Source organism: Fomitopsis serialis, assembly GCF_022376445.1.
Source record: "Fomitopsis serialis strain Sig1Antser10 chromosome Unknown B0H18scaffold_57, whole genome shotgun sequence".
NCBI lineage: Eukaryota > Fungi > Basidiomycota > Agaricomycetes > Polyporales > Fomitopsidaceae > Fomitopsis > Fomitopsis serialis.
In genome coordinates, this window is record NW_025955017.1 from 163,634 (window position 1) to 183,725 (window position 20,092).

Below are 20,092 nucleotides of genomic sequence, written 5' to 3' on the forward strand. Positions count from 1 at the left end.
ACTCACCGCCAGGAAAGTCTTCAAGGGGCGTAGAAAATCCGACGGGAGACACAACTGTATGTTATACGTATGAGAACACGGCGTGCCTCGACGGCAGGGTCAGGATGAGTAGTAGTATGACAACAACGGGTGTGAGGTACGCGTAGCAATGGCATGAGCGAGGCAGAGGGAAGAGCGAATCGGAATAATGGGTACTGGTATAAGAACACGGGGGCCCCGCGCGCCGGGCACTACTGTCGCGCGCGAATACATATATACTCCCACCTCTAGGTTAGGCAGCTGGCAGCCCGTAGTCGATCGACCGATAGACGAACCCCAAACATACGAAAGAAGGTCCGAGGAGGGCACAGAGACGCAGAGACAAAAACACACCAAACACAACAGACCGCGCGTCACCCCGCCGCTGCCGCGGCAGGCCTCTTCGCCGGCTGCAGCGACGCCCGCTTCTTCTTGTGCAGCTTCGCGCCCCGCTCGTCATCCGACGTCTCCCGATTATGCCGCGTCTTCGCCGGCGGCAGCGTCCGACTCCTTGTCACGCTCACCACCGAGCCCTCATTGCGCGAGTTCCGTCTCGACGGCGGCGTCTCTTGCACGGGCGACAGGTCGCCCCCTTCCGCCTGCCTCTCTGCTCCACCAGAAAAGAGAACCAGACGTCAGCCACCGCACTCGCAGAGCCCAGCGCAACCGACGCACCCGACGATCGTTCTGTCGTCGTCCGCCGTCTCGTGATCCGTCTCGGACTATTCACGAGCTTCCACCCACCTGGCTGCTCGTCATCGCTCCCTGAACTCGGCATCACATCCACCCCCGTCGTCGGCACCGTCTGCGCGCTGTCCGCCCGGCTCGGCGGCGGCGGGATGTCGAGCATGAACCAGTCCTGGTGCGCGATCAGGAACTCGAGCACCTCCTGGCTCAGCTGGTGCTCCTGCGGGCTCAGCTCGTGGCTCGGGTGCGCGATCAGCGCTGGCCGGAAGATCACCGCCAGGTCTACGCGGGGCTCGTCAGAAGATGGGACGGATAGGAAAAGGGAGGAGCGCACTCTTGGCGTTCATGAGGTTCTTGTCCGACTTGCGCGCGAAGACGGAGAGCAGGTCGAGCACGTAGAGGAGGAGGTACTGGTTCGCCCGCGGCATCGAGCGGATCAGCCGCTTGTACGTCTGGATCACCTCGTCCTGGTTAAACGGCTTTTTCGCTGTTCACATATCAGCCACCACGACCTCCCGAGACAGAATTCGACACACCGAGAGCATCCCGGAACTGATGGTGACCCTGAGCGGTCAGCGCGGGTAGAAAAAAAAAGACGAAGGATACTGCGACTGACATAATGGTACATATCATGGGGTATCACGGGTTCCTGGAGGGTGCTTAACGCGCCGTGGGAGATAGAAGCGTATGGAAAACGTACAGGCATCTGCGTAAGGAATCGCCGGAACACGCTCGCGACGTCGTGCGTTGTGTAGTGCTCCCTTTTCCAATCGAGATTCTTGCCATACTGCGGAATCGTCAGCACCAGATCGAAGCAAAGAGGAGGAACGCACCCTAGGCGGAGACTCGAACGCAGCCTGCAAATCCCGCATCCGTTTATTTGAGCCGTTCACCCGGAAGGTGCCCTCTACCTCCGTTGCTGCGCCCACCCCTCAGTCAACGGCCGCCGAAGCACCACGTACAAGCACGACGCACCATTCTCCTTTAAATACAGCCCACTAGCGCCAGCAGAGACAGTCCGTCATCCAACATCACCGAGAAGGGAGAAGGGGGACTCACCACTTCGCGACAACGACCGGGATGTAACCCCACACATAGAGCTCGCCGTTCGAATTTGCGGTCGAGATCTGCACGCTCGCATACTTGAGCGACTCCTTGAGCGGCTTGCTGAACACGACGCCCTCGCCTGCTGCACAGTCATCGTGTATTAGTGTCTGCTGTACAGGGTGATCGAGCGCGAGGAAATGGGATCACTCGTGCGCGATTAGGTTCCTGGAACGCAAAACGCAGTGCGTGTTTCTATCGGCACACGCCCCGAGTCCCACGGAAAACATATGTCCTGCAGGCTCAGCCAGGGTGTATAAAAAGTCAGGGGGCGCTGTTTGATGTAGGGGACATCGAATGAATCGATTGAACGACTGAGGGAAGAACAACGGAGCCTCAAAAGCAGACCCCGTAGCCTCGAAGGGTGAGCTTCGCCCACCAGTCTTTTGGGTCTGACGACTTTAGTACCACTGTGCGCATAACCTGCAGTCGCAGCCAATCGAGGCGAGACTACGGGGCCGCGGAGGGCATCCCTATCTCGTATCCAAAGCAGACGAACGAACAGATAGGGGCAGACTCGCCTTTCTTCTCCTCCGCCTCCTTCTTCGCCTGCTGTGCAAAGCGAAAATGATTCCACCACGCCTTCAAGTTCTGCTTGGCCTGCTGTTGGGCAGGCTCATGTGCATGGGCGTCATGCGCAGCGGGGGCGGTCGTCATGAGAGTACTGGCGCGGGGACGAGGGAGGTCAGAGACGGAGCGGCCGGAGCGAGGAGCGGGAGCGGGTGTGGTCGAGGGCGAGGGCGCGGACGCGGTGTTCGGCCTGGCGGGCTGTGGTGGCGCTTGGGGGGTGACGTCGGTCGGCGGGGGGAGGGTGGTGTTGGCGCGGCGGCGGACGCGCGGGAGGAAACCCAGGATCGGTCTGCGGCGGCGCGAGGCCAGCGTAGGAGGTCCAGTATGTCGACGGCGACCGCGACGCGGCCGGAGGTCGGACGGGAACAGACGCAGAGGGGGGCAGCAGGCGCACGGACGCTGACTACGCTCGCACGGACCAATTGGCTGGCGCAGAGAACAGACAGGCGGCAGCAGAGGCGGCGGGGGGACGGTGAAGATCGTTCTGTCAAGTGCAATGGCGGGCGCGGAAGCGGACTGGGAGCGTCCCCGCCCGCGGCTTTCTGCGCCAGAACACGAGGCCGCCTGCGGTGGCGCTGCCCTCTGCACGGCCTGCGATCCCGTTCGTGTGCAGTTCGACGGCTCGCAAAAAGCGTCCGCGATTTCATTTACTGTCCTCTCGATTCACTCGCTGCATGTGCTCGCCGACGTCCCGAGGAGGCGACAGGGGCACACCTGCCTCCGAGTCCACACGCCGAACAGAAATCCGGTCACTGCCTTGGCGTCTTTTCCAATCTCTCATACAAATTCCATTTTAGGCAACTGTTGCCTCCCCATAGCGCTCGCCGCCGGCTCCGAAGAGGATACGCTACTTACACTACAGGTGATCTGCTCAGCTACAGTAGATTGCTGCGCTTGTATGATGCGCTGCTTCTTGCATCCAGAGCGATTGATTCAGGATCCATTGTCCGCTTGTTGCTCTGCGCGACCTCAGGCTTGTCAACTACAGTCGATAACCTTTTCAGTGGAATTTGAGTGGAATGATAACACGCGCGCGCTCACACCAATTCAACTCAATGTCGACTGTCAGAACCTGGCGTGGAAAGGTGACAGCATGTTCGATCGGTCCGCCAACAAGCCCTCTCAGACGCGCGTCCATACCATGTCGAGCAAAGTCAAGCGCTCGACCAAATGTCTAAGTACGCCGAGCGAAAGGCAAGCCGATCCAGAGGCTGCAAAGACACTACTCAACGAACAAGCGCAATAACGAAGGTATCGCTTCCACAAACAAAAACAGGAAACGCACTATGTAAAAACTCCCCTCCAATGTATAAGCTCAAACCAGACGGCCACGGCCACCCACCAGAGACCCAGTCCACCTACACCAGCCCCCGCCCACCCATCTGCACCGTATCCCCCACCGCCCGCAAAAGCTCCTCCCACGCCCTCGTCACCACGCCCTTCCCCTCACCCACCCCGGCATTCCTCAGCCGCCGCCGCACTTCCTCCACCGTCCCACCCCCATTCGCACTCGCCGGGCGCCCCCGTCTCCGCCTTACCCGGAGTACGAACGACAGCAGCGGCACCACTACGAACACGAGCACGTACGCCGCGAGCTTCGTGCGCGACATCCCCCGCGTGAGTGCCGCGCAGCTCGTCCGTATCAGCGCCAGTGCGCTGGGCACACGCAGAGGTGCGGGTGCTTCCAGCGGGGCAGCGCGGGGTAGTCTCGGGAGTGGATGCGGGACGGGTGTCGTTGCGCGTGGCGTGTCCAGTGAGACATCTGCGCCGCCATTCACGGCTTTTGAGCGGTTCGCCGAGCGCGATCGGCGTCTCGGGGAGGTGGCGTGCGCATTGGAGGGGGTGACGGTGCGCGAGGTGGTTGTGGAAGAGATGGACTGGGAGGAGGCGGAAGGAGGGATGGACGTCATGCGCGAGACGGGGGGCAGGGCCGCCTTGCTTTTCCCACTAGGGCGTGGCGTGGTCGGTGTCGCGGTATGCGTCGAACCGCTCGACGAGGACGAAGCCGACGAGTCAGAACGCGCAGGGGAGACAGAGCGCGAGGTAGAGAGTGTTGGCTCCGAGGTGGATGTCGGGAGGCCTTTTGTTGTGGGTGGTGGTTGGGAGGACATAGCCTGTATACGCAAGCTTCGCAAGGACGACATCATGTACTGCGAGCGGGCAGTTAGCGGTCTGTTAACGACCACAAGTCATCCTGGCAAACGAGAGGAGTCGAGGACACAGACAGCATGAAATAGCCATCCGCGAAGACCCGATGATCAGAAGCCCATGGGCGTGCCCGCTATTCAGAGCGCAGCTGTCTCCGTCAACGCTTTGCCCATAGATCCATGGGCAAACCGCTGACAGAGGCATTGACTGCGCTATGAGCAGTGGGCCAGCACATCATACGATATACCCAAACATGGGATTGTCATTGCAGCTGAATGAACGTACCTTCCGCGTATCTGGCGCCAGCTCGCGCTCATACTGCAGGAAGTCCTCTGCGTAATCCCAGTCTTCCAGGCGGGGGAGGACGTGCAAGCAATACAGCTCCATCACCTTAGCGTACCCTTCCCTGTCCTCCTTCCCGCCCTCCGCGTACTGGGCCGTCTCGCGAGCCAGTCCTCGATCATCCCTCTCCCGACAGCCGTGCATCCCAGCTTCAAGCTGGCCAATGCGAGTGTCACGAGCACCTGCGCAGGGAGATACGTCGAACTCGGCTTCATCATGTGCGCGCCGGAGGAGGTAGTCGGTGTGAAGAGCTGCAGGGCGCGATTGTGCAGCGTCGCGATGAACGGCTCGGGCGAGAGGAGGAGGTTCGCGCGGAGCGGCGGCGGGAGCTCGTCGGGGTCCTCCGTCTGCGGGGGCGCCGCGTACAGGGTCGTCTCGAACGTGATCCTGAGGATCTCCCACTTCCTGCGCTGGCTCGCGAGCGGGTCCGCCGTGCGCGGGGGCGCGGTGGCGTCGGCGTAGTACGAGTACGGGGGCGGCGCGACCAGCGCGAAGGCGGCGGTGAGGAGCGAGTGGGTGAGCGCGACGTTGCGCTGGAGGAACGCGCGGGCGGCGCGGGGGTAGAGTCCGCGCAGGCTGGCGAGCGTCGAGTTGGACGACGAGAAGGAGGCCGAGGGCGAGGCGGACGAAGGAGTGGACGGGACGGAGGAGCTCATGGAGAGGTTCCCGGTGGAGGCCTTGAGGTTGAGGCTGCCTGGGACGGCGGTCTGTGTGGTGGAGGTCACGCTGGGCATGATGCTACGGGGACGGCGGGGGCATAGGAGGTGTGCGGGGGTAAGCAGTCGGGTAATAGGTCGTGGAGGCGTGTGTGTCCCCGCTTGCCCGTCCTTGGCCCGATTCACGCGCCTCGGCTACTCCGGGACCATCCCCGACCCGCCCCACACCGCTCTCAGTGCAGTTGTTGGTTCGGCCCACGCATTCACGCGGATGTGCGTCGACACCGTTGTGAAGGACGCCTTAGCAGAGGCTTGAAACCCGATAATATTGCAGTACGATACGTTACTGGATTCAAACCAATGAGATCGCACCCATTAGCGAATTTAAAGAGGGCTCGACGGACAGCACAAATGATGAGCAGCCTATGCTGCAAAGGCCAGACTAGTACTACAGCCATCTCCAACCAGCGTGGACTCACTACGTGACTTATACTGTACCAGCCGTACACATATACACCCAGACATATTGTGAGGTAGCATTTGTAGGATTCAACGGCGGAGTCACCTCACACGGTGGCAGCCCAACAGTCAATAAATAACCTGGCCGAGTGGAGAATATGCATGCACGGGATCCTGAGTCAATTTGGAGAGTGCAACTGCCGAAAGTATTCCTGGCAAATGAGGCGTCCCACATACGACCGTGATAGCAGGCGACTTTTCATAACGAGCGAGCACACTCGCGGGCACTTCGCACAGTACTGGCATAACATTGGACATATTCCATGCATTAGTATGGTCAGTACGGAGGCGAGCACGATCTGCTTTGGTTTCCGCCATCCTCTGACACCTCTGACACGAGGATACGCACGGGCTGATTTTTCTCTGCATCGAGTCTTTATTGGCTTGCGCCGCGCTGTGTCTTGTTCATCGAGATGCATCTTGGTTTGACCTTCAGCTGTTGGTACGCATGATTCGACCTCAATACACCTATGTAAGTAGTTGACGTGTTGCCGTCGCTTCCGAGTCCTGTTTTTATGCTACGCTCAGGATACGCCGTCTTCCCCCTCGTTATTATACGTGGAGATTTCGTGTTGAAGTGCAGTGCAACATTTGATCCTATCCGCGGGTCTTGATAGCTATCCATTAATGTCAATGTGTAGCTGATTGTTATAAGGTCTGCAGGTCTGCATCATTGCTCTGGAATTCCTGTCATTTTAACGTCGACAATTTGAGTGGCACCCTGAGCGGAATCGATAGCGAATGAGGCGACACGGCCTCAGCCATAGATACTGCAGCGCCCGGCCATAATAAAGACACGCTTTCATTACACTAGTTGTTCATCACTGCCCCAGGCCGCGCTCAGGCCCATCTCTGCGCATGACAGTGCAACATGTACTACCTCCGGTAGGCTTCGGTTTCGGTTGCGGTTTCGGTTTCGGCCGCCCCATGCCGCTAGTTGGCTGATCCTTGCGTCCGGGTCTCCTCTTGGACAGTTTACCATATACACCGTCAGCATGGTACCGAGCGTCGAGGTCGTGTCGAAGAATGCATTTTGAGCCTGGAGGCACCGCGCCACAGGCCACTCCGTTCCTACGGTGGTGCCAAACTGAGTCTTGCGACCAGTGAGGCAGAAGACTTCCAACACGCACCGGTGAACAGGGAGGGCAGATACCTGTGCCACAGCGCTCACAGCGAGCAGAACAATTGTGAAATGGCGCATGGATCGACTCTTGGCGTTTGAGTCGGCGGAGGAAGGGTGGAGAATAAACAAAAAGCAGAGCTGTAGCACAAGAATCGGAGTCAGTGTACATTACGCCTTGTCATGGAAGAATTTAAGACTGGGACGTACCAACCAGTGCTCGTGCTTGGGGATGAGCTCGAAGTATGAAAGAGAGGAGCTGAGGGAAAGGGCAGATACTCGACCACCTCTTATACTGTGAAGTCGCCGACAGTGTCAGTTTCACTGTGACGGGCGTGCCGGGGGCTGGCCGGGTTGAGTGTCGAGACGTAGGCGAGAGCGAGAGATCGTGCAAGTGCGAGAGCAGAGGACAAGGGCGCAGGCCCGAACACTGGTGTTGGCAAGACGAGAGACGTACAAAGCGGAGCGCCAGCTATCTAGGGAATCGCGGGACTCGCCGAGAGCCAGGTACAGTCGATGAGTGACTCGAACAGGAACCAGGATACATGCCAAATCGGGAAAGCGGGAACACTGTGGCTACGTAGACCGTGGCGCATCGTATCGCGCTGTACAAGAGTCCATGTGTAACGGTGTGGCCGTTACACCACCTCCTCCTCAAGGGGAAGCGGTGACGCGACCTTCAGAGGTCAAGCCGTTGCGGCGGTCTCGAGACACGACCGGAACGTGTCGTGGTCTGTGTGGGCGGCACATACCAACGACGAGGATGTCTGAGATGTCGGGGAAAGCGTCGAGACTTGAGCTGTCGAGAATGAGAGGATCGGGGTCGGCATGGGAATGAAATTCAGAAGGATCGGAGTAGGGTTCGAGAAGGGAAACGTGGAAGACTGGATGAAGGCGAGAAAGATAGGAGGGAAGGCGAAGTTGGTATGCAGAATTAGAGATGGCGCGATCGACGGGGAAGGGGCCGAGACGGCGATGGTCGAGCTTGTCTGACGGTCGGGTGGACTTGATATGACGACGCAGCAACCAGACGAGCTGGTCCGGCTTATACGTCGGGCTATCGAGGACATGCGCGTTGTATGCGCGAGCTTGGCGGTCTTGAGCCTCCTTCAACTCGGCGCGGAGCTCGTCATGGAGACGCTCCAAGCGCTGAGCAAGATCGGTGGCGGCGGGAACTGTGGTGCGTTCGGAGAGTTGGGGTTCAAAGGAAGGGTGAAAGCCATAGTTGGCAAAGAAGGGAGATTGGTTGGTGGACGCGTTCACGTTGTTGTTGAACGCAAACTCGGCAAGTGGCAGGTAGTCAACCCAGTCGTCCTGTTGATACGATGTGTACGCACGGAGGTACGTCTCGAGCGTCTGGTTGGTACGCTCGGTCAGTCCATCTGTTTGCGGGTGATAAGCCGTTGACGTCCTGTGATCAACCTTCAAAATAGTGGTAAGTTCTCTCCAAAAGTGTGAGACGAAAACGGAACCGCGGTCGGAGACAATTGTCTCGGGGAGACCGTGATAGCGGAAGATCCTGTCGAGAAACAACCATGCCAAACCCGGCGCGTCTAGCGTCTCGTTGCACGGGATGAAGTGTGCAGCGCGGGTAAGGCGGTCGCAAACGACCCAGATCGAGTCGTAGCCGTGAGAGCGTGGAAGCTTCACAATGAAATCCATAGATATGGACTTCCACGGCCTGTCAGGGATCTCCAAGGGGCGGAGCAAGCCGTATGGCTTGTGATGTGGCGTCTTGATGCGGCTACAGATATCGCACGCTTGAACATAGCGGCGAACATACGTCTGCATGCCTGGCCACGAGAAATCACGCCGAACAAGCGCCAGCGTGCGCGCTCGCCCGGGGTGACCTGAAACGAGCGAGTCATGACGGGAATAGAGAATGTCAGCACGCATGGATGAGGGTATGAAGAGTGAACCTTTGTGGATAACGAGATTGCCTTCCAGCGCAAAGCCCGTGTCGCCACGAGAGATCGCTTCGCGCCACTCGGTATCATTGCGGATGGCAGCTTGGTACCGACTGAGCTGCTCTGAGTTGTCGAGAGCGAGCGTTGTCAGCGCTGAGACTTGCTGTGGACGTGGAGCGTCCGACGCTGATGCTTGATCCGGAAATATACGCTCTGTGTGCAAAGGTGTGAGTAGAATTTTTTCCTGGAGGCGGAGGACGTCATCCCCCTCTCGAGGCATGAAGTCGGGACGTCGCGAAGGAGCATCCGCGGGGTTTTTAATCCCAGGCGCATAGTCCAGTCGGAAGTTAAATTCCGACAAGAACATTGACCAACGCGCCTGACGTCGATTTAGAATGCGAGAAGACATAAAATATACCAAGTTCTTGTGGTCGGAGACAACGGCAACGGGTTCAGCGGTGCCTATGAGCCACGCGCGCATGTCCCGGAACGACTCGACAATGGCGAGAAGTTCTTTGTCGTGCACATCGTAATTGATCTCTGCCGGGGAGAGCTTGCGAGAGAAGTATGCCACTGGGTGTAGGAACCCTTGAGCGTCCGGCTGGTGCAGGATACCTGACATAGCAAAATCGGAAGCGTCAGTAGCCAAGGTACACGGGAGAGACGGATCGTAGTGACAGAGAACGGGAGCCGAGGTGAAGACGCGCTTCAGCCGCTGAAAGGCGTCGGCGGCGTCGGGTGTGAGCACAAATGGCTCGCCTTTACGGTCCTTGCGCGTGAGCGCGTTGAGCGGGAGGACCGTCTCGGCGTAGTGGTCAATAAAACGTCGGTAGAAGTTTGTAAACCCGAGGAAGGACTGGATGTCCTTGACCGATTGCGGAGCAGGCCAGTCCGCGATTGTTGAGAGTTTGCTGGGGCTCATCTTGATGCCATCCGAGCCCAGCCGAAAGCCGAGGTATTCGACTTCAGACCGGTCGAACTCGCATTTCTTCGCGTTAGCGAAGAGCCCAGCGCCCTCGAGACGCTCGAGAACCATCCGGACGTGATGGTCGTGCTCTTCCTGGTTCTTGGAGAAGATCAGGATGTCGTCGATGTACACAACACACACGACGTCGAGGAGGTCGCGGAGGGTGTCCTGGATGAAACCTTGAAAAATACCGGGTGCGTTAGTGAGACCAAATGGCATGACTGTGTACTCGAAGAGTCCGAGGTGCGTGCGGAAAGCGGTCTTCCACTCGTCACCCTCGTGAATGCGGATGAGGTTGAAAGCATTCTTCAGGTCCAAGACCGTGAAGACCTTGCATCCCTGGACTCGATCAAGCAGATCGTCCATGAGTGGGAGCGGATACCGGTTTTTCTTCGTAATGGAATTGAGACCGCGATAGTCTACGCAGAGACGTAGCTCGCCAGTCTTCTTCCGTACAAAGAGGATCGGCGATGCAGCCGAAGAAGTAGACCTGCGAATGAATCCTTTTTTGAGGTTAGTCTCGATGTAATCGAAGAGCACTTGGCGCTCGTGTTGCGACAGGTGATACATCGGCCCAAAGGGCGGTGTTTTCCCCTCCTCTAGCTCGATAGATGCATCAAAGCCAGGGCGATGAGGTGGCAAGTTCTCCACCTCAACTGGTGAGAACACCTTCGCAAAATCGTGATATTTCTCGGGCACCGACTGCAGGAAGTCGTCAGGTGCTGCCGAGTCAGGCGGGGGCTCGGGAGGAACAGAATCCAGGGGCAGAGTAGCCGAAGACGGGTCGGGCTGAGCATCGAGCTGCATAGATGCGAGCTGATACCCTGGAGTACCCTTGGGGTGATACCAAAGCAAGGCTGTCTCGTTGTGTCGAGCATGCTTGCGGAAACGCATAGAGTTAATGAAGGAGATGTCAAGTGAAGGAGTGGGCGTAGAGTCAGGAGCTGAAGGCAAAGCAGAAACAGCATTCCAGACAGACGAGAGCACACTGGTTTGACCGGAGCCAATTCCAGATGCTGGAGACAAAATGGGGGAGCGAGACGGACTCGAAAGGGATGGAGCCAACGACGATGCAGTCGAGGCGTTCAGGTACGACACACCGTGCACAGACGGGTTGCACTGGGCTCTGTCTGAGCGGACAATGCTGTCGGTACAAGCAGGAACTACCATCCTGCCGTTAAGACCGAGGCCTAGACCGACAGTCGTAGTGGAGCACATATGAAGCGAAGACACAGAAGTGTCTACTCGGGCAAGACCGAAGCCTTTTCCGAGTGCAGAGACAGGGTATGATGGGTTGGCACCACAGCATGACAAAGCAAGTCGCTGCCGGGCCCAATCAATCGCTGGATTGTGGCGTTGCAGCCAGTCGAGACCAAGAATTACAGGAAACGGAACAGAAACAAGCCCAAGAGAAATTGCTTCAGAATGTTTTTGAACAGACAACGACGTTACGACGTCGTGGGTGATCAGGCCAGACGCGATCGGTCGATCATCTACCGCCGTAATAGGTATCGGCACGTCTTTGAGACGACGCGGGAGAGCGTGACGGTTTGCGAAGTCGAGAGAAATGCATGAGCCAGTCGCGCCGCTATCAACAAGCGCGTACGTGCGAACTGGCTTGCGATCAGGAAATGAGAGAGAAACCGAGACGAAGAAGTGGTCCGAGGACCGCGGGTTAGCATGAACATGTGATGAGAGTTGGAAAACGGGTGAACAAGCAGGCTTGGGTATCCACACGCCGTTCACCGAACGGACGTGCGTTGGGGCACCCGCGGCGACGGGAGCCTGAGTCCCTGAAGATGCCGGAGGCCCCGGGACGGGTGAAGGATCTCCGGCTAGGCTTTTCCCGCAGAGGGAGCAGCCTTAGCCTGCTTCTTGGCCTTCTCCGACATGTTAGGACACTCGGAGATGGTGTGCTTACCCTTGCCGCAGTAGAAACAGAGGCCATTCTTGCGGCGATACTCCTTCTCGGCTGGGGTTAGCGGGCCGCGTCGAATGGCGTCGATTTCCATCGGAACAACATCATTGTTCGACGGCGTGCTCGCAGGCGCAACGGGCGCCGGAGCGGACGACGATGCTGGTGCTGACGACGAGGAAGCATGCTGCCTCGGAAGTGGGTGCTTTCCGGCAGCTCTCTTGTTATACTCCCTGGTCTCGACATCAAGATCATGGATCTTGTTGTCAGCATCAATGACAATCTTAGTCCACGCCTCAAGACTATCAGGGCGGGACACAGTGACCAGGGCCTGCTTAACAGCGGGCTTAAGACCCTGGTCGAACATGGCGATCTGCATGTAGTCGGACACGTCGACATAGGCGAGGAGCTCCTTGAAGCGGGAAGCGAAATTCGCCGCGGAGCCAGTCTGCCGGAGCTTCTGCAGCTCGCGGTAGGCCTTATTGACCTGGTTAGCGTCCTCGAAGCGCTTCTTAAACGCGTCTTCGAAACGCGACCAGTCACGCAGCAACTCAGGTTGCGTGCGCTCGACGTCGTTGTACCAATAGAGGGGTGAACCATCCTCAAGGTACATGGACAGCATAAGCGCACGCCTATAGCTGTCCACGACGTTCTGGAGCTCGAACGTCGCGCGGAGTTCGCGCAGAAACGGAAGGACATGGTCGGACTTACCTGAGAACATGCGCGGCGCGCGCGTCTTGACGTTGGGACCAGAGCCTCCACCACCGCTGTTGCCTTGCGAGGACACGGTGACGTTGACGGGCTGAGGTGACGTGGCCGCGACGGTGAGAGCCTCGACGCGCTGGGTCATCGTGAGGAACGCATTGCCCATTTGCGCTTGGTTGTTCGAGAGCTGTTCGGCGTGCCGCCCGAGAGCCTCAAGCGCTCGGTAGAACGCCTGGGCTGGGTCCTCGGGAGCCGGGGTAGGCTGCGGTGCTGGAGCTTGGGCGTCCTGCTGGCCGTCGTTGCCCCAGCCGTCGAAATCCTGACCTGGATTGAAGCTATCCATAATAGGTTAAGTAGTAGTATAGCCCTTACGAGCTCGGATAGACTAGAAGTAGCGGAGGGATACCAATAAAAATGATGAGCTGGCACTTGGACAGCCCAACGGAGACTACTAGCGTAGTTAGGGGTCGTCTTGCCAAACTGTGACGGGCGTGCCGGGGGCTGGCCGGGTTGAGTGTCGAGACGTAGGCGAGAGCGAGAGATCGTGCAAGTGCGAGAGCAGAGGACAAGGGCGCAGGCCCGAACACTGGTGTTGGCAAGACGAGAGACGTACAAAGCGGAGCGCCAGCTATCTAGGGAATCGCGGGACTCGCCGAGAGCCAGGTACAGTCGATGAGTGACTCGAACAGGAACCAGGATACATGCCAAATCGGGAAAGCGGGAACACTGTGGCTACGTAGACCGTGGCGCATCGTATCGCGCTGTACAAGAGTCCATGTGTAACGGTGTGGCCGTTACATTTCACTCATGCAACACCGGTGCACATTGCATCACTCTAGCCCGCTTATGCGCATCTTACGAGAAGTCATCGACTTGAACCAATCGACCCGTGAGGCATATGCGCAGCAAGGAGTCGTACAAAGAGCCATGAGCGCAGTCCAGTGCTGTCACATTGTCCGGTACGTCTTGCAGGTATTTTCGGGCACGCCGGCGTGGCCGGCAGTGAGCACTTTGCCATCGAAAGCAAGCGTTATGTAAAGCCAGGATCTTCTGCATTCGCTGCGTTATTAGCTTCAGTCGACATTGGTGCAAAGCCCACATTAGACGTCAGGGCTAGTGACGCGCTGATTGAATGTTGTTTGTTTGACCTCGAGTGAACGACATTCTGATGCATGAAATCATTCTGACCGGTAAGTAGTATTGGACATCCCGATGATCGACTGAGCGAGCCAAGCGAGACTCAACGCACCCATTTGCGGCTGCTCTGCATCCATATCCGAGGCTCGGGCTACCTAACACGGACATCCGTAGCCCGAACCTCTCCCGAACGCATTTCTTCAAGACCGAGCCTTTCGTGAGATGCCAGCATACTTACAACATAAGTTACTAGAACTACGCAAATCGACTGGCAATGTGAGTATGAGGGCGAATGGGATGTGCGCTGCATTCGCTGGCCATGTGATGACGTTTGATAAATGCGTCTGAACAGTGGCCTCCGCGGCTGCATCTGGCATGCAAGATAGTTGCCAGTGACTTTTCTTCCGTCGTCCGTGTCGACAAGGATCAAGAAAGACTGGTGGGATATGTTGTTAATGGTACGTCGTCTATCCGAGTTTGACAACTCGTTCGCTGACAATCTGCTTGACTCGAACCGTCGCATCATTGCGCTGCGGACTGCGTTGGCACGTACTACTGTGGTAGTCTCCCCTAGGCAGACCAGGCTAAAGAAGACCTCTTTGACGGAGGAGAGGATGGTCCCCAAGGGTATTGTGGCAGCGCTTGGCTCTCAAGCAATGCGCATCACCTCCTAGACCCTCAGGTAGACTTTGCCTCAGACCAAGCAGCTGAGACGCTCATCATGAATTGCTCAGCAGCAGCATAATCCTAGTCCCTCTCGTGCGACTGGGACACTGAGCACCGTGCATCCTTATGCGGCGGGTCTCGACAGACTTGCCTGAGTTCATGCTCGGTTTCTGCACCCTTCATGGCTGTCCCTTTCCATGGTTTGAAAAGGCTATGCGGCTCACTGCAATTAGGTCGGATCTTCAAGTTTATTAGCTGCTGGCGAGCTCCAATTACGGAGTTATTTGCTACCAACCCTCATTGCGACCTACATCCTTGCGTCAAATCGGCTATGGTGCCATCACACACACGTCTCTGCTTCAAGTATGCGTCTTGCAACTCGTGCGCTATCCATTTACTATTCCTATGCATCATCTCGAACCATGCCCTCGCAATTTCTCATCAGTTACTCAGCCCCCTACAGCTGGCTATGTGACTAAGACATTCGATTCTATCTAGCGTGATGTTGTGCGCTTAAGCCATAGCGCCATGCCTTGATCCTCGTATCAAACGAGTAGGCGATGCGCTGGTGCGTGTAGCATTGTCGGCGCTTTTGGTGTTCGCCTAATAGCTGCTCTGGCCTGCCAGTGATTTATCATCCGGCCGCCGTGTGTGTATAAGTTGGGCGCCCCTTGATTCGGATTATTACTCCTGACCTCGTCTGTCGTATTTCAGTGAAACATGCTCTGCGCCTATAATGGACTGACGCGACGTCGCAGGCAGGCTTTCATTGGTTCATAACGCCCGGCTTCTGTCAGACTGATACCGACTTATGTAATAAGGTCACTGGTAAGTGTTCCTTCGGAAGGTAATCTGCATGGCCGCTGACTGTGCACCGGTGTCAGCAGAGAACTTGCGATCACAGGAGCCTATCGAATGTTTTCGTGGTAAGCAGAGTGCCCATCAAGATCGTGGGCACGACTCAATTAACATGGTTCGTTCCGAGTCGTAGGTGACAGAAGTTCGAAACTGGCGTTGCAGGTCGCGCACCGCCCCACACAGTCTCATATAAGACACGTTTGCTTGGGTCCCTCGTTTATCTCATCCCAGTCACAGTCACCTTGCTCAACTTTCAACTGGAGTCAAACAGTGATGTCCTCGACACCAATCATCGAACTCCGCGACGTCGAACTGCAGTACTTCCCGATTTGCAGTCGTGGAGAACCGATCCGTCTTCTGCTTGAGGACGCAGGGGTCGCTTACGTCGAGACCAACAATGTTGAATCTTTCAAGGCGCAGAAGTGGGACCTCGATGAGTACAGGTTTAACCAAATGCCCAGGCTCAAGGTATGTCGTATTTTTCATTTCGTGTCAATTCGTACGACGTCGGAGTCACGGTTGAGTCCATCCGAATGGGAAAACTCAGACAATATTCAGACATCGTATTGACTATGGCTGATTTTCGGTAACAGGTGAACGGGTTTAATCTGGCTCAACTAGACGCGATATTGCGCTACATCGCCAAGGCAAGGGGTACGCCTGTCCGTGCTTTCTGAGATAGCCTATACTGACGGCGGGTGCTTAGGCTACGGCGGTAATGGAAACCTCGAAGACGACGCCATAGTCGACATGCTCGAAGCTGCTTGCGAGGTGAGTTGTAAAGTCATTTGTCATGAAACGCCAAGTGCTGAATGCCCGTTTGCGGCGTGCTCTGTTAGGACCTCCACGTTGCATACCAACGGAACGTTTATAATCCTGATGCAGTGCGCGCATGATCTCATAATACTGCTGCACAAGTTCGGCCCTCACAACAGTCATGCTTAGGAAAATTTGTTGCCTTCGTTCGCTTTGCAAGACGTACCGAGGGCCCTGAAGCAACTCGAGCACCTACTCCAACAGAGTAAGAGTGCGAATGGCTATTTCGTATACGAGCATGTACGTCGCGAATTCTTAAGTCACACAAACCGCTTCCTCTGACGTGCACTTCGCATACTTATCAATATCGGCGACAACGCGTATGGTCGTCCTATCAGCCATCCTTCGCCGAGTTCCAACTGTATTACCTCTGTTACTGCCTCTCGCATCTCAACCCGGACCTTCTCGCCGGCTACCCCGGTCTTGCCGCGTGGAGAGAGACGATGAGCGCGAGACCTGGCATCAAAGCATACGAGACGAGCGGACGAAGGAAGAAGATGTTGAACGCGTCCCCAAATGGTCAGAAGCGTGTCGTCTGAAGTGGCGCTGCAGATGCACTGTGCATGAATCCCGTGCACGAAGGCAGGGCATATTCGGTGCTAGTATTTAATGCGGATGTGATGTCTACAGATTGGGCAGAGGGTCAAGGGCTACTCGCTATTGCAATAATAATTGTTGTCTCCAGTGACCGCGAGAAATTGAGGTGTAAGACAAGTGCTCAGGTGGTTTGAGCGTTCTTCAGAGGAATACTCACTATATATCATTAGATACATGGTTGAATTCATAGATACAACTTGAAGTGAGTGGCAGAACAGACGAGTGTCGTTGTTTATCAAGCGAGAAACGGAGCGGGCCCGGAAGTCATACTAGAACCATTCACGGATGCCGCGGATCCGCCGGCAAACATATGTACCCTTCAACGTCTGTTCGTTTCTTCTTTGTCGCACCCTCTTCGCCTCCTCCGCGCCACCCTCTTGAGCTTCTTACCATCCACGAAGCCACTCAGCTTGATCCTGCAGCTCCTACATCTTCGTGAGCACTCAAGCTTCGGCGCGTGCCATGTTCTTCATACTTATGACATCCAGTTACTTGGTATGTATCCCATCGTATTTTCTGAGCACTTTGTGGCTGCGAGTCTGCGTTCATCGAACTTCGTAGTGTGTGATTATGTAATGGAGATCTGGTTGGGTGGCTGCGATATGGGGCGCCTCCAGTATGCCGGGATTGCCCTGCCAAGGAGCGGCGAGGGGAGCCCGTTTGTTGGTCCAGTGGTCCAAGTACGGGTCGCAGACAACCTCGCTGAGGACGAGAGAACAGAGAGGCGGAAAGACGACGCAGGCAGCTGGGATGGCGCGAGGGAACGTTGTGGAGCACAGAGGCTCGGCAAACACTCGGCGAGACCGCGAGCGTGGCGACAGGGCGCGGCGGCAGAAGGGCCCAGTTTGGCCGAGTTGAGTGCCTTGTGAGTGCCTGTCCGTGACTCTCCTCGCCTCCGCCATCTCCTCGTCTGCTGTGCAGCATCCCCGACAGCCTACTCGGCTCTGACAATCCTTCCTGACCTGCACACGACATTGCTACTACACACCGACACACGACGTCTAGTAGCACGTCCAATAGCACCGCCATGGCCGGGCATCGCAGCACGTATTCCAACATCGACTCGGGCGCGCCGTACCAGAATGGCGCGTACAGTTCCTCCCAGTGGCTCGAGAAACAGCAGTCAAGCAGCCGCAAGTCCAGATTCATCGTGAGTCCCGCTATATATCCCCTTTGGTTCGAACTTCGCGGCCTCTTCTCCCCGCCGTCTTCTCTGCCTTCCCCCGCATTGCGCAGTACACAGTCGCTGACCGCGCGTCTCTGCACCGCCCCCAATGCGCCGGCGTTCAAAGGTCATCGGCTCTGTCGTCGCTCTTGTAGTGCTCATCGCTGCCGGCGTCGTCATCGGCGTCGTCGTCTCAAAGCATAACAGCAGCTCGAGCTCCAAGAAGGCTGCGAGCGGCGACTCGACCTCGGGATACGCAGTCGGCCCCTACGGCGTCGTCAAACAGACGGACAAAAACGACCCGAGCACGTTCATCAAGGATGATGCGCTCAAGCAGTCCTTCTACGGCCTGGCCTACACCCCCGACAACTCTCAGCTCCCTAACTGCGGCAACTCCCTCGGTGCGTATTCAGCGCCGGCCGCGCGTGCGTGCGACTCTGACTCAACATGCGCAGATGCTGTGATTGAGGACATCCAGCTCATCTCCCAGCTGACCACGGTGAGTCCTCGGCCTCGGCCCCACCTTCGTAACATCTACGCAGTCTAATCTCCCTGCAGCGCCTCCGTCTCTACGGCGCCGACTGCAACCAATCTGCGCTCGTGGTACGTCTCCCACACGCGCGTCTCGTGAAGCGCGGGTTGATTGAGTTGTTGTGAACAGCTCGAGGCGATCAAGCAGACCAAGGTCAATGTCACCGCGTGGCTCGCCGTGTACAACGTCCCGAACAACGCGACTGCGTATGAGGAGCAGCGTGACAAGGTCCTCGACGCGGTCAAGACGTACGGCACCGACCACATCGGCGGTGTCACCGTCGGCAACGAATTCATACTCGAGTGCGCGCTTCTCCTCATGCTGCGTGGTACTCTTGTGCTGACTACTCTCAAGCTTCATGGGAGCAAACAGCGGCGGCACTGACCCGAACGGCGCGGTTGGCGACGCTGGCGCGGCGCTCCTGATCGCGAACATCACCGACATGAAGAGCCAGCTCTCCAGCCTGGGCCACTCTGTCCCGGTCGGCACGTCGGACGCGGGCTCGTACTTCAACGACAAGGTCCTGCAGAGCGTCGACTATGCCGTGCGTCCCGCCGCTGCTCCGCGTATACGGATTGTGCTGACATATGCACCTGTGTTTGCTGTGGCTGTTTAGTTGTCGAACATCCACGCGTGGTTCGCGAACGTGTCTATCGCGCAGGCTGGGAGCTGGACGTACACGTTCTTCGAGGAGGAGAACGTTGCTGTCGCCCAGGGCCTCTCGAACAAGCCTGACTTCGCCATCGGCGAGACTGGCTGGCCTACGGTAACTCCGTTCGCTCCGCAGGATCGCAGTGACTGTACTGACCTGGGTCTACGTAGAACTCGACGACGCAGGCTGCGATGAGCGACGGTCCCTCGACTGCGTCCGAGGCGAACCTGCAGACGTTCATGAACGACTTCGTGTGCGGCTCGAACAAGAACGGCACGGAGTACTTCTTCTTCGAGGTACGTGACTGAACAGATCATGAGAGTGATCCGGGGACTGATATGAATGGGATAGTTCGCCGACGAGGACTGGCAGAGGGAACAGTTTGGCGGTGTCGAGGGGTACTGGGGACTCTTCCACGACAAGTGCGTTGCGTCGCCTCTCCATCTATCGTATAAATTGATGCTGACGACCTTTGCTGTAGCCGGACCCTCAAGGGCATCACCATCCCCGACTGCTGAACGCGCTGCGCCTCCCGTTCCGTCTCCTCTCATATATCCGCACTAGATCGATTTGCATCCCCGTTCGCGTTCTTGTCCCCATACCTCTCCCTCCCTACTACCATTCGCATTCTCGAACATTGAACCCTCTTCATAGGTGACCCGGACACCTCCCATCACAGTCTAGTCGAACTTGCGTTCGCACTTGATAAACCTTGACACTCAATACCCGCACGCGCCCCCCTACCCTGTCCGGTGATCCGTCTCGTTACTTAGTTATACCTTCTTGATCGGACGGCCCCTGGCGCGCGACCTGTACGCTATGATCGCCAGGCGATGGTTCCGCACTTGCCCCCTCGTGGCGAAAGGAGAGGGACCTGTTTGGACGGTCGATGGACTTCCCTTGGACTATGGCTGTTGTTGTGTGCGCGAGGTGGATAGTGGGTTATGTATAGCTACTTATCTCCGGGACGTAATGGATGTTGGGTTATCTAGCTGCCAGCTTCGCGTGTCG

At 57.1% G+C, this 20,092-nt stretch overlaps 6 protein-coding genes across 6 annotated transcripts; 3 read left to right on the top strand and 3 right to left on the bottom strand.

Moving 5' to 3' along the window:
- Positions 1 to 239: 239 nt before the first annotated feature.
- On the bottom strand, positions 240 to 1,756 carry B0H18DRAFT_1019712 (Rho GTPase activation protein). The gene is made up of 8 exons (XM_048029451.1): positions 1,681 to 1,756; positions 1,539 to 1,624; positions 1,406 to 1,492; positions 1,322 to 1,354; positions 1,242 to 1,257; positions 1,040 to 1,192; positions 694 to 987; positions 240 to 625 (listed from the first exon to the last, which is right to left on the bottom strand). Exons 2-8 carry the CDS (start codon positions 1,575 to 1,577, stop codon positions 393 to 395), a joined length of 855 nt encoding a protein of 284 aa, XP_047891068.1. The 5' UTR covers positions 1,578 to 1,624; positions 1,681 to 1,756; the 3' UTR covers positions 240 to 392.
- Positions 1,757 to 3,310: 1,554 nt separating this feature from the next.
- On the bottom strand, positions 3,311 to 5,681 carry B0H18DRAFT_1019715 (uncharacterized protein). The gene is made up of 4 exons (XM_048029452.1): positions 4,961 to 5,681; positions 4,813 to 4,928; positions 3,421 to 4,529; positions 3,311 to 3,361 (listed from the first exon to the last, which is right to left on the bottom strand). The coding sequence occupies exons 1-3, from the start codon at positions 5,601 to 5,603 to the stop codon at positions 3,738 to 3,740; spliced, it is 1,551 nt and encodes a 516-aa protein (XP_047891069.1). The 5' UTR covers positions 5,604 to 5,681; the 3' UTR covers positions 3,311 to 3,361; positions 3,421 to 3,737.
- On the top strand, positions 5,682 to 6,692 carry B0H18DRAFT_1019716 (uncharacterized protein). The gene has a single exon (XM_048029453.1). It carries the CDS (start codon positions 6,147 to 6,149, stop codon positions 6,471 to 6,473), a length of 327 nt encoding a protein of 108 aa, XP_047891070.1. The 5' UTR covers positions 5,682 to 6,146; the 3' UTR covers positions 6,474 to 6,692.
- Positions 6,691 to 7,601, bottom strand: B0H18DRAFT_1019717 (uncharacterized protein). The gene is made up of 3 exons (XM_048029454.1): positions 7,375 to 7,601; positions 7,175 to 7,305; positions 6,691 to 7,115 (listed from the first exon to the last, which is right to left on the bottom strand). Exons 2-3 carry the CDS (start codon positions 7,243 to 7,245, stop codon positions 6,866 to 6,868), a joined length of 321 nt encoding a protein of 106 aa, XP_047891071.1. The 5' UTR covers positions 7,246 to 7,305; positions 7,375 to 7,601; the 3' UTR covers positions 6,691 to 6,865.
- Positions 7,602 to 15,592: 7,991 nt separating this feature from the next.
- B0H18DRAFT_1121192 (glutathione S-transferase) lies at positions 15,593 to 16,674 on the top strand (the record flags this gene model as incomplete). Its single annotated transcript, XM_048034288.1, has 6 exons — positions 15,593 to 15,787; positions 15,913 to 15,973; positions 16,026 to 16,090; positions 16,159 to 16,203; positions 16,265 to 16,375; positions 16,474 to 16,674. 6 exons carry the CDS (start codon positions 15,593 to 15,595, stop codon positions 16,672 to 16,674), a joined length of 678 nt encoding a protein of 225 aa, XP_047891072.1.
- Positions 16,675 to 17,680: 1,006 nt separating this feature from the next.
- B0H18DRAFT_533562 (glycoside hydrolase) lies at positions 17,681 to 19,834 on the top strand. The gene is made up of 10 exons (XM_048038499.1): positions 17,681 to 17,882; positions 18,025 to 18,298; positions 18,353 to 18,396; positions 18,456 to 18,500; positions 18,559 to 18,731; positions 18,784 to 18,973; positions 19,046 to 19,195; positions 19,252 to 19,377; positions 19,433 to 19,503; positions 19,563 to 19,834. Exons 1-10 carry the CDS (start codon positions 17,760 to 17,762, stop codon positions 19,597 to 19,599), a joined length of 1,233 nt encoding a protein of 410 aa, XP_047891073.1. The 5' UTR covers positions 17,681 to 17,759; the 3' UTR covers positions 19,600 to 19,834.
- Positions 19,835 to 20,092: the final 258 nt, after the last annotated feature.

Excerpts from the sequence above, each read along its gene's own strand:
- B0H18DRAFT_1019712 (XM_048029451.1), bottom strand. The coding sequence starts at position 1,577 with ATGCGGGATTTGCAGGCTGCGTTCGAGTCTCCGCCTAGG. Across the intron at positions 1,493-1,538 it reads CGTTCGAGTCTCCGCCTAGG|TATGGCAAGAATCTCGATTG; the intron begins GTGCGTTCCTCC and ends ACGATTCCGCAG. Across the intron at positions 1,355-1,405 it reads GATTCCTTACGCAGATGCCT|GAACCCGTGATACCCCATGA; the intron begins GTACGTTTTCCA and ends AGCACCCTCCAG.
- B0H18DRAFT_1019715 (XM_048029452.1), bottom strand. The coding sequence starts at position 5,603 with ATGCCCAGCGTGACCTCCACCACACAGACCGCCGTCCCAGGCAGCCTC. Across the intron at positions 4,929-4,960 it reads CTGGCTCGCGAGACGGCCCA|GGTACGCTAAGGTGATGGAG; the intron begins GTACGCGGAGGG and ends AGGACAGGGAAG. Across the intron at positions 4,530-4,812 it reads TGGCGCCAGATACGCGGAAG|TACATGATGTCGTCCTTGCG; the intron begins GTACGTTCATTC and ends GCCCGCTCGCAG.
- B0H18DRAFT_1019716 (XM_048029453.1), top strand. The coding sequence starts at position 6,147 with ATGCACGGGATCCTGAGTCAATTTGGAGAGTGCAACTGCCGAAAGTAT.
- B0H18DRAFT_1019717 (XM_048029454.1), bottom strand. The coding sequence starts at position 7,245 with ATGCGCCATTTCACAATTGTTCTGCTCGCTGTGAGCGCTGTGGCACAG. Across the intron at positions 7,116-7,174 it reads TCTGCCCTCCCTGTTCACCG|GAACGGAGTGGCCTGTGGCG; the intron begins GTGCGTGTTGGA and ends GCACCACCGTAG.
- B0H18DRAFT_533562 (XM_048038499.1), top strand. The coding sequence starts at position 17,760 with ATGGCCGGGCATCGCAGCACGTATTCCAACATCGACTCGGGCGCGCCG. Across the intron at positions 18,397-18,455 it reads TCATCTCCCAGCTGACCACG|CGCCTCCGTCTCTACGGCGC; the intron begins GTGAGTCCTCGG and ends ATCTCCCTGCAG. Across the intron at positions 18,732-18,783 it reads GGCAACGAATTCATACTCGA|CTTCATGGGAGCAAACAGCG; the intron begins GTGCGCGCTTCT and ends ACTACTCTCAAG.